Source organism: Akebia trifoliata, chromosome 1 (genome assembly GCF_017979445.1).
Source record: "Akebia trifoliata isolate Shusen 1 chromosome 1, ASM1797944v1, whole genome shotgun sequence".
Classification (NCBI taxonomy): domain Eukaryota; kingdom Viridiplantae; phylum Streptophyta; class Magnoliopsida; order Ranunculales; family Lardizabalaceae; genus Akebia; species Akebia trifoliata.
In genome coordinates this window covers 27,179,654-27,194,510 of record NC_141375.1, presented here as the reverse complement: position 1 = coordinate 27,194,510, position 14,857 = coordinate 27,179,654, and the positions used below count along the sequence as shown (strand labels likewise).

General features: G+C 31.9%; 1 protein-coding gene across 1 annotated transcript; it reads left to right on the top strand.

The window, feature by feature from the left end:
• The first annotated feature begins 1,650 nt into the window (after positions 1 to 1,650).
• On the top strand, positions 1,651 to 8,645 carry LOC147411349 (S-linalool synthase-like). The gene is made up of 12 exons (XM_086451361.1): positions 1,651 to 2,006; positions 2,086 to 2,278; positions 4,476 to 4,696; positions 4,828 to 4,951; positions 5,372 to 5,487; positions 5,584 to 5,816; positions 5,917 to 6,032; positions 6,650 to 6,748; positions 6,874 to 7,089; positions 7,192 to 7,321; positions 7,631 to 7,873; positions 7,962 to 8,645. Exons 1-12 carry the CDS (start codon positions 1,685 to 1,687, stop codon positions 8,457 to 8,459), a joined length of 2,511 nt encoding a protein of 836 aa, XP_086307487.1. The 5' UTR covers positions 1,651 to 1,684; the 3' UTR covers positions 8,460 to 8,645.
• The last annotated feature ends 6,212 nt before the right edge of the window (positions 8,646 to 14,857 follow it).

Below are 14,857 nucleotides of genomic sequence, written 5' to 3'. Positions count from 1 at the left end.
GTGTGCACATAACCATAAATTCTTTTTAGTCATATCTCGAGGAAACACATCTATTGCTCCAAAATTTTCCATTTCTAAATGTAGTATCATGATGATACGTTTAATTGGAAAAAAATATGGCTTATAGTTAGGTGTTGTTTGTTAAACTGAAAAAAAAAGTGCTGAATAGCATTAAGCGCTGAATTTAAATGCTGAAAAAATTGTTTATTTAGATGTTAAATCATATTTGTTACACATTGCTGAAGCTGGTAAATTATCTTTGTTACCCTTACAATCAGATTATACATTGTTTGTATGTTTCAAATGCCTATTTATTATCTAACACGATAAAATATATTATTTCTTATAAAATTAAAATACAATTCATTTTTAAATAAATAATACTCAAATCTTCAATTTATAAATAATAATTTCTATTTATAAAAGTCCACAAATTTCAAATTAAAAATAATAATGTCATACAAGTCACCAAAATTTGAAATCAACATTAAAATAACTTAATTTTGGATGAATAATTTTTGATGAAAATGAAGGATGTGTAATTATAAAAGCACCCTATGAATTAATAAGGGCAACCCATATCATAGTCAATTTTTTTTTGTTTTATATGGGTTAAAGTTTTTGGAATGAACAAATTTTTAGTGAGAAATGTCTATATGACTAGAGATCATCCTTACAAAAAATTAGTCCATTTTGAAATTTCTAACTCGTCAAAAATAGTTTTCAAAAAAAAAAAAAAAATGACGATTTACGATTTTTGAACTTGTTTTGGTAGGGTTAGAAGTTTCAGGATATGTCGATTTTTGGTGAGGATGATCTTCTCATTATAAAGATCATCCTCATCAAAAATCAACTTATTCCAAAACTTTTAACCCATATAAGACAAAATAATTTAGCCATGATGTGGGTTTATTAATTTGTGGGGTGCTTATATACTAATGAGGAGATCATCATCATCAAAAATTAACTCATTCCAAAACTTTTAACCCATATAAGACAAAATAATTTAGCTATGGTGTAGATTCACTAATTTGTGGGGTGCTTATATACTTATTCATGGAATATAAGAGGTAATATCATTTTAAGAATAAGGGGCATACTTGTCCATGCTCAAAAAAATGAAGAGCATACTTGTCCGTGTCGAAAAAAGAGAAGTGCTTACTGTTTCAACACTTTTTTTTAATATCAAAATAGTGCTGAATTTTTTTCACTTATTTTCAACAATAAGCACTGAAAATATAGAGTAAACAAACGCGTTATTTTGATAAAAAGTGTTGAATTTAATTTTTTTCAGTAATAAACGCTAAAAAATAGGACAAACAAACCCTGCCTTAGTCAGTCTTTGCGAAGACTTGGATTACGGCTGCATCAATTCAAATTCCTCATGATGTAGACCACATGAAAACATTATCTCAAATTATAACAACCACTAGATTAAGAAATCGTCCTTGTGAACCCAGTATGAAATGTGGAGCACGTGTCAATGTCCAACCCCACTTATGAGGAAAATAGGGTACCGGAGAAAAATCAAATTTTGTTTGCCGAAAAATCAAGTTTTAAGCAAACGTGAGAAACGATACCATGTTTTATTTTCCTATATAAATACCTCCTCATTTCTTTGGATCTGTCACACACGCACGCAATAAAAGAAAAAAAAAAACTTGCAACACTGACTGAGCTTTCCATGAAAATGGCACACTCATCAATTGAAGAACAAGTTAAGAAGATAAGAGAAGAAATGTTCTCCACCGTTGATTTCTACTCACTTGTGCCCACTTCGACTTACGATACTGCATGGCTAGCCATGATTCCTGATTCTCATCAACCCAATCAACCCATGTTCCATGGATGCTTGGATTGGGTACTTAACAACCAACAAGAAGATGGGTTTTGGGGTTCTGGGCTTGCACGTGGCGAAATACCCACCTTAGATTGCTTACATGCAACACTTGCTTGCATGGTTGCACTTAAAATGAGGAATGTGGGGTCTAGTAATGTAGACAAAGGTATTGATTTATTCTGTGTGATACATCCAATATATAGTTTAATTTACATGATTAAGACTAATTGGATTGCCATTTTTAGGGATGAAGTTTATTCATGCAAATGCAGAGAAGCTACTTATGAAGCAGAATGGTTGTTATCCTCGTTGGTTTGCCATTGTTTTTCCAGCTATGGTTGAACTTGCACGTGCTGTTGGTTTGGAGGTTTTATTTCCTGAAGGTTTGGAGCAGGTGGTGGAAGATATTTTCAGTGAGAGACAAATCATTCTTGGCAGGTTGTTTTTCCACTTTTGTCTGTTTGTCATTTGTTTACTAGTTTGATTGGTATTTAAGGCAGGAGCGGATTTACAGTGGGGCACTTGACCCGACAAGAATTTTCAAAATCTATCTATAAGTTAGCTATTGCCACAAATTTTAACTAATAAAAAATCTGCCAGTATTGTTCCGACAATAACAGTACCCCACCAATTTTTTTCTACTCGTGGATGCCCTCACATGGGCAAAATCCTGCTTCTGGCCCTAATTAAAGGGTGGGTTAGTTGACTCTTGTTTCATTCCTAAGGTATCTCGAACCGGAATAACTGGTTTATGTTATCAAAATCAGTGATCAAAGACTTTCATCTTCTTTTTCACACAGTAATGTTTTTTTTGTTTTTTGTTTTTTTACAGAAAGGAAAATGCTGGACTGACTTTCTTGGACAACGTGTTCAACGATGCACATGGCACTGACGTGACAGTGCATAGTGAACCGTTGATTTTTAAACTTATATTTCGATGAAAGAAATCCAAGCTTATCTGTGCACTGCCACTGTGCCACATCAACACAATGTTGAACATAATGTCCAGCGAAGTCAGTGTAGTGCGACTCTATGAGAAAATGCTTTCTAATGATGAATAATGTTTTAGGGACCTCAATTCACACCTTGCTGACTTGAAAATGTGTACGAAATCATAGATGTTTTCATCAAGATAAAAGTGAAAAGCATTTACGGTTGTGTGCACCTCCATGTCAGTAAAGTCTGAATTGAGGTCACTCCAACATAACTCTTCTACGATTCATCATAAGAAGCAAAAAAATAAAAAATATTCTTCTAGAATGACCTCAATGCACACTTTGTTGATATGGAGCTGTGCACACAATTATATTGGGGTGTCAATGGGTACCCATTTAATCGAAATCTAATCGGAACTGGAATTGAAAATCCTGATTCCGGTTCCCTTTTTATTGGAATCGATTAGAGTTGAGTCCAAAATGGAATTGAACTGTTAGGAATCGAAACCATTACATTCTATTCGACGAGCATCTGAAATTGATTTATTTTGTCATTTTTTGTATACAATAGATTATTTTAAGGTATTCTTTTATTTCAAAATTAATGCATATAATAAAATGCTTTTCAATTTTTCATAGACAACGGATTAGAGCTTAAATTGAGCTATCTCTTCGAAAAAAATATTAATTTTAAAGAAGATAAATTTTTATTTTTGAAAATAATAATTAACTTATATCTTTAGCATAACAAATTTTTACTAAGTTAATAATTTTTTAGATAATATATTAATTTTTTGAAAGGTAAAAGATTTTATAATGATTTCAAATACTTTTTTTTTCTCATTCGATTCTTGAGAATTGGAATCAATAGGTACCCGTGTTTTTTAGCGATTCCGGCTCCATTTATTTTGGAATCATAATTGACAAGTAGGGTTGTCAATCAATTAGATCATATCTGAAATCCGATCCGATAACTTTGGGTCAAGATCGATGCTTTGGACTCCGACAAGATTTTGATCCGATATCTTATTGGATCATATCTAGATCAACCATGTCCTAATCTGATAATATGTTAGAAAATATATAAATTATATTATATATTTGTTGAGATGTATAAAGTTTATTTAGATTTTGTATATAAAATCGAGTTTGGCCCGAATTATTTATTAATGGATCAGATTTGGATCTTAATTGCAATAAAAATCTAATCCAATATATAATGGATAATTTAGTAAAATCTCCTCAAAGAATTTGTGATATTATGTTTACACCCTACAAAATGTACAACTAGGTTTACCCATTATCAAAGGTCAACGTTATTATTTTTATTTTTATTTTTTTTATTTTTTTATATATATGAATGACAAGTGAAAATTTGATTTTATTTAAAAGGTTATTTTGAAGATAAGTAAAAAATTCACCATTAATACATAAAAAAAGAAGAAATTAAGTTTGGATTAAAAGAAGTGGAGAGATAAAAATAAGAGAAGAGAAGAAAAGCTCAATTTCTCTCCATATTTGGATTTTGAAAATTTAAAATATCTTAAAATGGATTTTGAGGTAAAGTTGAAATTATAAAATATTTTAAAAGAACTTTTCACAATTTTTCTCCAATCTCTCCCCTTTTGGAGAGAAAGTGCGCCCAAAAGGGTTTCCACCCTGGCCCATGATCATACTAACTTTCATATATTAATTTGCAGGGAAGAACTTGGAAATCAACGTAGTTATCCTCCATTAATATCTTATTTAGAAGCCCTCCCTGAGTCATACAATATTGATCAACATGAGATACTTCGACATCTAAGTGACGATGGGTCATTATTCCAATCTCCCTCCGCGACTGCACGAGCATTCATGGCTACAAGAAATGAAGCTTGTAGGTCGTATTTAGAATCTGTGGTTCAGAGATGTGGCAATGGAGGTGAGTGATCGTGATCTTCTTCACTTGTATGGTATCATTGGATTTTTTATGTAACTCTCCCACAATGTTTCGATATTTTTATCCTTCTTTGATATTATGGTCAAGGACATTAAACTTCAGTTTTTTCACAGTTCCTCCAATCTATCCCATGGATGAAGAACTTATAAGGCTTCACATGATCAGTCGATTAGAGAGTTTAGGGTTGGCTGATCATTTCCTTCAAGAGATTGAAGATATTTTGGCAAATGTTTATAGGTATTTCACTAATTCAGTTTTATTATGGAATACTTTATTATTATTTGGGAGAAATAAGAGATTTCAATAAGGCAAAAAGAGAAGAATCCAAGAAGTTCTAACAAGCCAATTCTCTTTGAATCACTTCTATGAGAAATCCATTGTTTGACGACAGTGTTGAGGATATATACTTTTGGGTTTGTAGAAGCGCTTCTAGCTAGAAGTTTATGCTTTTGACTGTTGCAGGAATCTAAAAATCGAATGCCCACCAAACATGCTTTTTTAACTCAAAAAATACGTTTGGTGGGGAAGCTAATTATAAAAGCCGCCCTCCAAACACTGCCAAATGCAATATGGATTCTGGGAAACTTCTATTTTACCATGAATTTTTTAGGTTCACCGTATATTTCATGACTTAATCTTTATTGTTAATGCTTGCAGGAATTACATGAATGAAGAATCACAAGCCACAGAAATCGATGTGCTTCCAACAAAAATATACAAGGATTCTTTAGCATTTCGACTCCTGAGAATGCATGGGTACCACATATCTTCTTGTAAGGGTTCTTCTGTTTGAAGTTATAGATTAATCTATATGTTAAAAAAGACTTACTAAAACTCTTTTCCTAATTAAATGTTAATGGCATTTGCAGGGAGGTTTTGTTGGTTTCTATGTCATAACGATATTCGCCAACACATAGAAGAGAACTACGAATACTTCATTACTGCAATGTTTAATGTTTACAAAGCGACAAATCTAATGTTTTTAGGAGAAGATGAACTCGAGGAAGCCAGATCATTCTCAAGAAAATTACTAGAGAAAGCTATATCATTGGGAAGTAGTAAGGAGAATAATGTTGCTATACCACAACAGTTTCGAAAACTGGTACCATACATTTTAGAACAAAATTTAAAAATCTGGATCATATAATTTCTATCTATGACGATTATGGCACACATTGATGTATATATTTGTGTTTGAATAGATTGAGCATGAATTGGCACTTCCATGGCTTGCTCGATTGGATCATCTAGAGCACAGGATGAGCATTGAAGAAGTTGAAATTGATACTCCATGGATGGGGAAGACCTCCTTTTATGGGTATGGAGATCTAAGAAATTTAGGTAGCATTAATTTTGAGATGTTTCTTGGGGTGGTTGGATTTTATCTTCCAACCCCTGAAAGTGCTTTCGAGAAGAAGAGTTGGGTTTGCTAGGAACTCGGTTGAAGCCAGATTCCAAAAGCTGGTCAGAAGTCCTCGCACTAGCTTTTGGATTTGGGTTTCTTTGGAAATCCGGATTCCGGACTAAGCACAAAAAATGAGTTTTTTAGACAAAACATCTAAAATATTTAACTTGACCAAAATACCCAAAATGTTTCTCGGTCTCAATGTTTATTTATTTATTATTATTATTACAAAATATCCAGGGAATCTATATATTTTTTATGACCAAAATGTCTAAACTTTTTTATGTTGATGACCAAAATACCCGGGGAAGCTATTTTCACAAAATAGCCCACAGTGCATTGAAGTTCCTACCCAAAAAATACTGTCACCGAACAAATTGAGAGCATGACCGTGAATCAAACATTAGTAAGTTAAAGAGAAATTATTTTATAGAAGCACTTATATTGAAGGCATATCTGTTGTAAACAAGCCTTAATGTAAATCTTACATAACTAATCATAAACTAAAAAATTAATGCCTATAAAATCAGATTACCATGTCATTGCGACAAGGCGCTGCTGCAACTTGCTTTGGAAAACTATACGCTTAGGCAGTCAATCTATAAAGAAGAGTTGGAGGAATTAAAAAGGTACAAATGTTTATTTTATATATTCTCACTCACATTCACATACTGACCAATGGATGATTAATATGAAAATAAAACAAAATAAAACTTAATTATTCATATATTATGTCTTGGCTCCTAAAAATTAGGTGGGCTAAAGACACAGGTCTCAGTGATATGGGATTTGGTAGGGAGAAAACTACCTATTGTTACTATGCTGTTGCTGCCAGCTCCTCTCTACCATATTATTCAGATATACGAATGTTCGTTGCAAAGAGTGCGATAATCGTTACAGTAATCGATGATTTCTTCGACGAGGAAGGTACATTGGAAGAGTTAAAAATCTTCACAGAGGCAGTTAAAAGGTATCTGTTGCTAATCTAAGGAAAATTATTCAATGTGCATGGTGTTATTTTTATTCTTCAACTATCCCTGTTTTACTCCATTGGTTGTTTTGATGATAATAGATGGGATGGGAACAGTTTGAGTGGGCAAAGTAAAGTTATCTTTGATGTCCTTGATGATCTAGTTGTTGATATTGTAACGAGATACTTCCAAGGACAAAGGCGTAACATCACGAAAAATCTTCATGATATAGTAAACTTCCAACTTTTTGCTCATTAGGCCTTATTTGGTCAAGAGATTTTTTGCTCATACATTTCACAGAATCCGGGACGAACAATCGCACAAACCCTAACAAGGGTAGTTTTTTTAATTTGGGTATGCCATCAATAGACGTGGGTTCGTGTGATTGATCAATCCAGGATTCAGTGAAAATCTCATATTGACTTTTTGGCAAAAGAACAAAAAAAAAAAGGTTTTTTTTTCTATTACTCTTTGTTGGATCAAGATTACACAAGAAACATAAAATTATTCTGCTCTGAAAAATTGTTATGTTGTATGTAGTGGTACCAAACAATAGAGTCTTGGTTGACTGAAGCTGAATGGAGCAGAAGCGGATACATTCCATCCATTGATGAATACCTTGAAACTGGGATGATCTCTATTGCTGTACACACTATATTTCTTCCAGCTGCATGTTTGATGATTCCAAGCACACCAAAGTATATGAGGATCTCTCAATATGAAACAATTACAAAGTTGCTCATGGTTTCATCTCGCTTGCTCAACGACATTCAAAGCTATCAGGTTTATAAACTTTTTTTTAAGTCATGTTTAGTTTCATTTGTGTCATTTTATTCTCCTTCATAATCAGATGATCTATTTACTCTTTCAGAAAGAAAAGAAGGATGGGAAAACAAATCTTGCTTTATTATACTTGAAAGAAAATCCACATCTAGACATTGAAGATTCGATCGCCTATATAAGAAAAATACTCGACACCAAGAAGAAAGAGTTGCTTGAACACATTTTTGTGGATGGAATATCTGATATGCCCAAATCATGCAAACAACTGCATTTATGCAGTTTGAAAGTGTTTCAAATGTTCTTCAATTCCACCAATGGGTTTGATTCCGATACTGAGATGGTCAGTAACATAAACAAGGCAATTTATCTTCCGATAAACAAAAAGATTCAAGAACCAGTGCTCCTAAAGCCTCAACCAAAACCTCAAGGAATATCAAAGATGGGGAGTTCAGAAACTTATGCACAACTTGCTAAAAACTCCAAGCGTTATAGTTGGCAGACTATCGGAACAAGTGGGATTTCTTGGTCTAATTCTAAAGGCTTCTGTGGAGAACCAAAGTTTATTGCACCCAAGTTATTTGTTTGAGAAGGAATTAATATTCTTGGATCCATATCATACTCCTTGTATTTTGATATATACCTAGTTTCCCATGATACAATACTATGTAAGTTGCACTGTAATTGATAATGTGCATAGTGATACATTTCACACAGAAATGAATAAAGGTGAAATTATCAGAAAAAACCAAAATAAAAAATTATTTATGAAAAAAGTATCAATTTTCGTGAAATTACAAATAGGAACCTATGTTGCCACTTCATTTAGCGGTTTTAATTTTTTAAGATTTTCTGCTAACTAACTTTTTTTTCAGTTGTGCTGGGGTGACAACAGGATTTACTGTGATTCTCACAATTCTGACGTGGATATGCATAGATAACCATAGATGATTTTTACTTGTATCGCGAGGAAATATATTTATGGTTATGTGCACATCCCACGTCAGACTTGTGAGAATCGCAATAAACACCCTGTTTCATTCCAGCATTTTCCATTTTCTTTAATTTTTCCGCCATTTAAAGTGGCGCACGTTTATTTATTTTATAAAATTTTCCAGCACATAAAGTTGGGCATAAGATGGTTATATTTTTATTCTTTTTAACATTCCGCCACTTCAACTTGGGAACTTTAGTATTTTTTTTTTTTGGAAAGACTATGACTAGCCTTACTTAGCTAGCAAGTGTTTCACCCTTTAAGGGTCGTTGGACTCACCTTGTGGCATCAAAAACATGATCTGATGCTTGAAGATGGTAGTGGAAAAAATTCTAGGAACTTGAAAAAAAAATTCAAGAAAATCAAGTAATTTTCACCCAAAAAAAAAAAAAAAATTGTTTCTTTATATTTTTGGATCTGAGTTTTTTATGAAATCTAGAGGGCTGTGGTGTTGGATTACTAATGTGATAATCCACTGGAGCTAAAGGTTCCCTAAGTAAGGCTTAAAATGTTACTAAATTAGAAAGCAAAATGTTTCTATTTTGATGCAGTTTGCTTAGATGGTTTTGAATATTCAAAAGAGAAACATTTTGCCTACTAACTTAGTAAACATTTTAAGCCTTACTTAGGGTTGTTTTACTAGAATGGATTGCGACATTAGCAATCCAATACCACAGCCTTCATGGAAAAATTAAGATCCAAAAAACATTTTTGTTTAACTTGATCCAAGGTTTTGAAAATGGACGGTTAACGAACCTCCTTTTAATTCAAAATTTTAAAGTTAAACTTCTACGGTGAAAATAACTAGTTTTTTTTTTTGAAATTTTTTTCAAGTTCCTAGAATTTTGTCCTCTACAATCTTGAAGCACCGAATCATGTTTTTGATGCCACAAGGTGAGTCCAAGGACCCTTGGCAAGGTTGAAACACTTGCTAACTTAGTAAGGCTAGTTATACCCTTTTCAAAAAAACCTAAAGTGCGCCACTTGAAGTAGCGGAATGTTAAAAAAAAAATGATAAAGAAAAAGTTTTGTGCGCCGCTTTAAATGGAGGAAAAAAAATATAAAAAATTTAGTTACGACACTTTAATTGGCAGAAAATCTTAAAAAATTAAAAAAAAAAAAAAAAAAAAAACCATTAAAATCGAAACCACCACTTGAAGTGGCGAAATAGGTTCCTGTTTGTAATTTCATGAAAATTGATACTTTTTTTATAAATTGTTTTTATTTTGATTTTTTCTGATAATTTCCCCGTGAATAAAACTTTGAATCAAATTATCTAATCGGACATGGTTTTAAGCATTTACATACCAAATAAATGAGTCGTGCTAGGGTGACGCAGGATTTACTGTGATTCTCACAATTCTGACGTGGAGATGCATACGTAACCATAAAGACTTTTACTCATATCACGAGGAAACATGTGCTTGTGAGAATCGCTGTAAATACCCTGTGTCATTCCAGCATTTTTCCAAATAAATCAATAGGTCTTCATAGTACATAGTTTTCTGATTTATTTAAAGTATTCAGTTACATAATTTTGGAATGACCTAAGGCGTTTGCCTAAATTGTTTTAACACATTATCAAAATGATTGATGAAGCCGTAGTAACCCAAAGATCGATCTCATGAATATGGGAAGAGAATCAAGAACTCTGGAAGTATTAAAAAAAATCTAGAAAACCCTAATTAAAGCCCCAAAAGTCAAACATCTAAGAGGATCAATCCCTAATTGGTCTACAATCATGATGGGTCCCCAAAGCAGTCAGTTTGGTTGATGTAGGAAACATGGCAGAAGATTTCATCAAGTATGCTTGGATCGCTAGAAGTCCAAGTAACAGAAGGCGTAAACACAACAGTAGAAATCATGGACCCTGGAGTTGGGATCATTCGAAGGGATCCATTCCCTAATGCAATCATCGAATGATGTGTGAGTTATTATAATAAAATTTAATGATTATAATTATGTTGAAGGTGCCCGATTGGTAATTAAGTCGGTAAACTTTGTGAAGGTTCAATACCTACATTCATCTCTTAGAAAAGAAAATGTCTACAATGAACTTTCATAGGTAATGGTAAAGATTTTCGATTGAATGTATATCTTGTTAAAAGATTTGAAGTTTAAGCTCTTCTCCCGGTTATGATATTTAGTTGATCATAATCTTGTCTTTGACCTCGGCCATTATCTTTTACTTGATATCTCCTTTCCCTCAAACATATGACATTTCTTTGGTCTTTCTTGTATGCTTGTAAAAACTTATTGTAGATGTGTGAAGTTTTGTTCTACAAATTTTTTTATTTTTATTTTTATTTTTTATAGCTTGCTTCTCCTTTGATTTTTCCTAGTTCTCACTTTTTTTTTTCTTTTTTCTTTTTTACTTTCTTATCTTTTATTTTTATTTTTTATTTGTTATTTGTTATTTGTTATTGATTGATTGATAAGGTGGAGTCGAAGGGATTCCACCTTGAACACACTACTACCAGGTAGGGGTGCAACTTGGCCTGGTTCAAACCGAGAACCGAATCAAATTGAGAGCTTTAGATTGGTTTGGTTGGATTTATAATGAATTTCGGTTCGGTTCCAGATTAACAAAATAGAGAATCGACCAATTTGATTTGGTTCTCGGTTCATGCCTTGTAAGAATCGAACCAAACTGAGAATTGAATCCTTACATTAATAAAATTATAAATAAATATTATTAATCTATTTAATAAACTATTTTTAATGGATAAATTGATTATATTTTTATGGATAGATTAATGACATTTTTTTGGATGGAGGAGATTAATGACTTACTTTAATTGATGAAAAAACTATTGACTTTTATTTTTATTTTTTTTTAATGGATACATTAATGATTTTTATTATTATTGATGAATAGATTAATAAGTCATTATATAAGATTTCATATTCATATATATTTATTTTTATTAAAAATGTGTTGATTTAATTAGGTTTTGAAGATATTGGCAATCCATAGAATCAAACTGAACCAAATTGACCTTAGCTAGGTTCGGGTTGACTTAGTTCTATGGCAATTCGGTTCGGTTCCGGTTCTTATTTAATGGACCGACGTAGGTCGGTTTGATTCCAATTTGACCTCAAATTGAACCAAGTTGCACTTTTACTACCAGGTGTAATTGCAAATTAGATCTTCCTCTATAATGCTCTTAAGCTCTTGAGAAATATTTTCTTCCTCTTCAATTATAATAAAATGCTTCGCATAAGAACCCAATCATGCTAAAAAATCTGCAGCCTGATTTATTTCTCTCCAAAAGAACTCAAAATTACATATTGCGGAAGTATCCTGTAGGATGGTAATCTCATACAAAATCTCTAAATATTTCCACACTGACTCCATCTTATCCAAAATGCTTTTGATCGAATAGAGAGAATTTGACGAAATCAGGATATTCGAAATATTTTTCATTCTTGCATATTTCATAGTCTCCATTATAACTTGAATTGTAGTTCAACCATGATAATGTCATCTTCCATAGAGTTACTCCATCCTACAAATAGAGTAGCACCACAATTATTTCTCCTTATAAAGTCGAAACCTGTCCTATTCGAAGACTTTGAGCCATCTGCGTGATCTTGACCACATTCTCTTCCGAAGTTTTCCAAAAAAAAAAAAAAAATTGTTTAATTGGTGGGTTTACAATGGAAAAACAACAACTCTAATTCTAAAGAATTTTGGCATTAATATATTGATGATGTATCATCATCAATAATGATGTCATAGAATATATTTTTAATAACCTCTCCCACTTGTTTTAGAACAACGTTCTTTGGTGACATAATCTTCTCAAATAGTCTTCTATTCCTCTCTTTCTAGTTGAAATAAATGACAATACAAAAAGTTATAAACAACATCTAAGTAATGTGTTTACTCGAAAGACGAATGCTATTAATCACTATAACTTCTTCAATAATTGACCCGGCTCCCTCCTTAAGAATACCGAACCTCCTCAACTATTGATTCCATATCCAACTCATAAAAAAACAACCAAAGAACAAGTGATCGTTCGTTTTTTGATTCATAAAGCACAAATGGCAATGCGACACTCATTGGAAATCTCTCTTATTCTTATTTTCAACTATAGAGAGTTTCCTTTGAATAGCTAACCAAGCTATGAATGAATCTATGAATGCATTTCTTATCTTAGGCCTATGCAAGGGTATTTCCAAAGTTGTGTCGAATTTTATCAGATTTTTAAAGCATTATTATTAGGGCTGCAACTTAGGCGGGCAAAACCCGAATTCGTTGAGTTGAATCCGACCTTGGGTCATGTTTGAGCATAGTTAGCTGGGGTTCAGCCTCAGGTACGGACAACAACAAAAATGTCTGGCTCAAATTGGATTGGGTGTCAGCATAATATAATTTAAAAATATTTTTTTTATCTTGGTGCCTTTCACACTCATAATTCATATTTCAATATGTATACTTTTGTTTATCTATATATCAAAACAAATATATGATTATCAATAAAAATAATTATTTTAGTTAATCATATTATTTTTCTTCTGTCTTTAAATTTGGTTATAATTATATATATATATAAACTTTTGAAACACATGTTTAAGAAAAATAATTGTAAATATTGAATTTTTTTACATGTCACCTATTATAACTGAGGAAAAGTTGGCAAGTCAGGCAAATTCAAAGTAGGTGTCTAACTCTTATATTGAAGATGGATGGTGGCTCTTACAAACCAGTTTCATCTTGGGTCATGATCCTCTAGGCAGAGAGAGCACTAGAACTAGGTTTAGAAAATCATGGAAGGTTTATGGTGATGAAAAAGCATAATTATGAGACTTGAATTTTTGGGAACCTCCTTAAATTTGAAATGAAATTCAAAAATATCTTAAAAATTGAATTTCCTACCAAAAATACTTTCAAAAGATTTTTATTTCTTTTAAAAAAAAAAAAAGACCATCAAATGCTTATTTTCAAGGTGTATTTAATGCAGTTCAACATGTGCCATTACGGTAGATGTTAACAAAACCCTTTTCTCCTTGGAAATGCTTTCATCATCACCAAAGTCTCGAAATATTTCGGCTTAAGTGTCATGATTATGATGATTATTGACTGACTGATGAAATAAGATTCGTGTGTGCTGATATGCCGAAATGTTTGTATTAAATGTAAATGCAGATGAATGTCTTATTAAGACAGCGAGGATGATTCATTGTATGTGAATTCTTCAAAATAATGAGCAAAGGAAATCAAATTTGTTAACATGTGTCCCTTCAAAGTGCAATAAATGATAAATACACGTACACTTTGAAAAATGGATTTGTACCGAAAATGCCCTTCAAATTTTCTTTTTTATCAAAATAACCTCGTATTCCAAAACCCTACAAAAAATAATCTCAAATACTTAATTATAATGAGTCCAACATTGAAATGGGCAGCCCGCTTCAAATTTTGATGGAATCCTCTTCGTTGAATGACATGTGGCATTTTGAATTTATCTCATGTCGCTACATTTAAGGCTGTCAACGAATGCTTATCGATTCGAATACAGTAATATTCCAATCCAAAATTTTTATCTGATATCCGAATTTGAATCTAACGAATATTCTAAAACTCTATTTGAATTCGAATCCGATTATCCTATCGAATATCAGATAATATCCTATTAGAATTCGAATAATTTGTATATTTAAAAAAATACAATTTTTCCTTATCTAACTGATTTTTCATTATTAAAAAAAAATTCTATTATATATTATATTATGTATATAATAAATAAATCAAATAAAATTAAATTAATATATATATATATATATAATTTTAAAATAAGGATTCGAATATATAAAACTACCCAAATTCGAATTCGACATCTGAAATTTTCGAATAATATACAATTTTTCGAATTCGAATTCGATTAATTTTTTACTATCCATTAACACCCCTTGCTACATTTCTATCAAAATTTTAAAACATTTCCATGAAAATTTTGGAATACCCCCTTGAAAATGCCACGTAA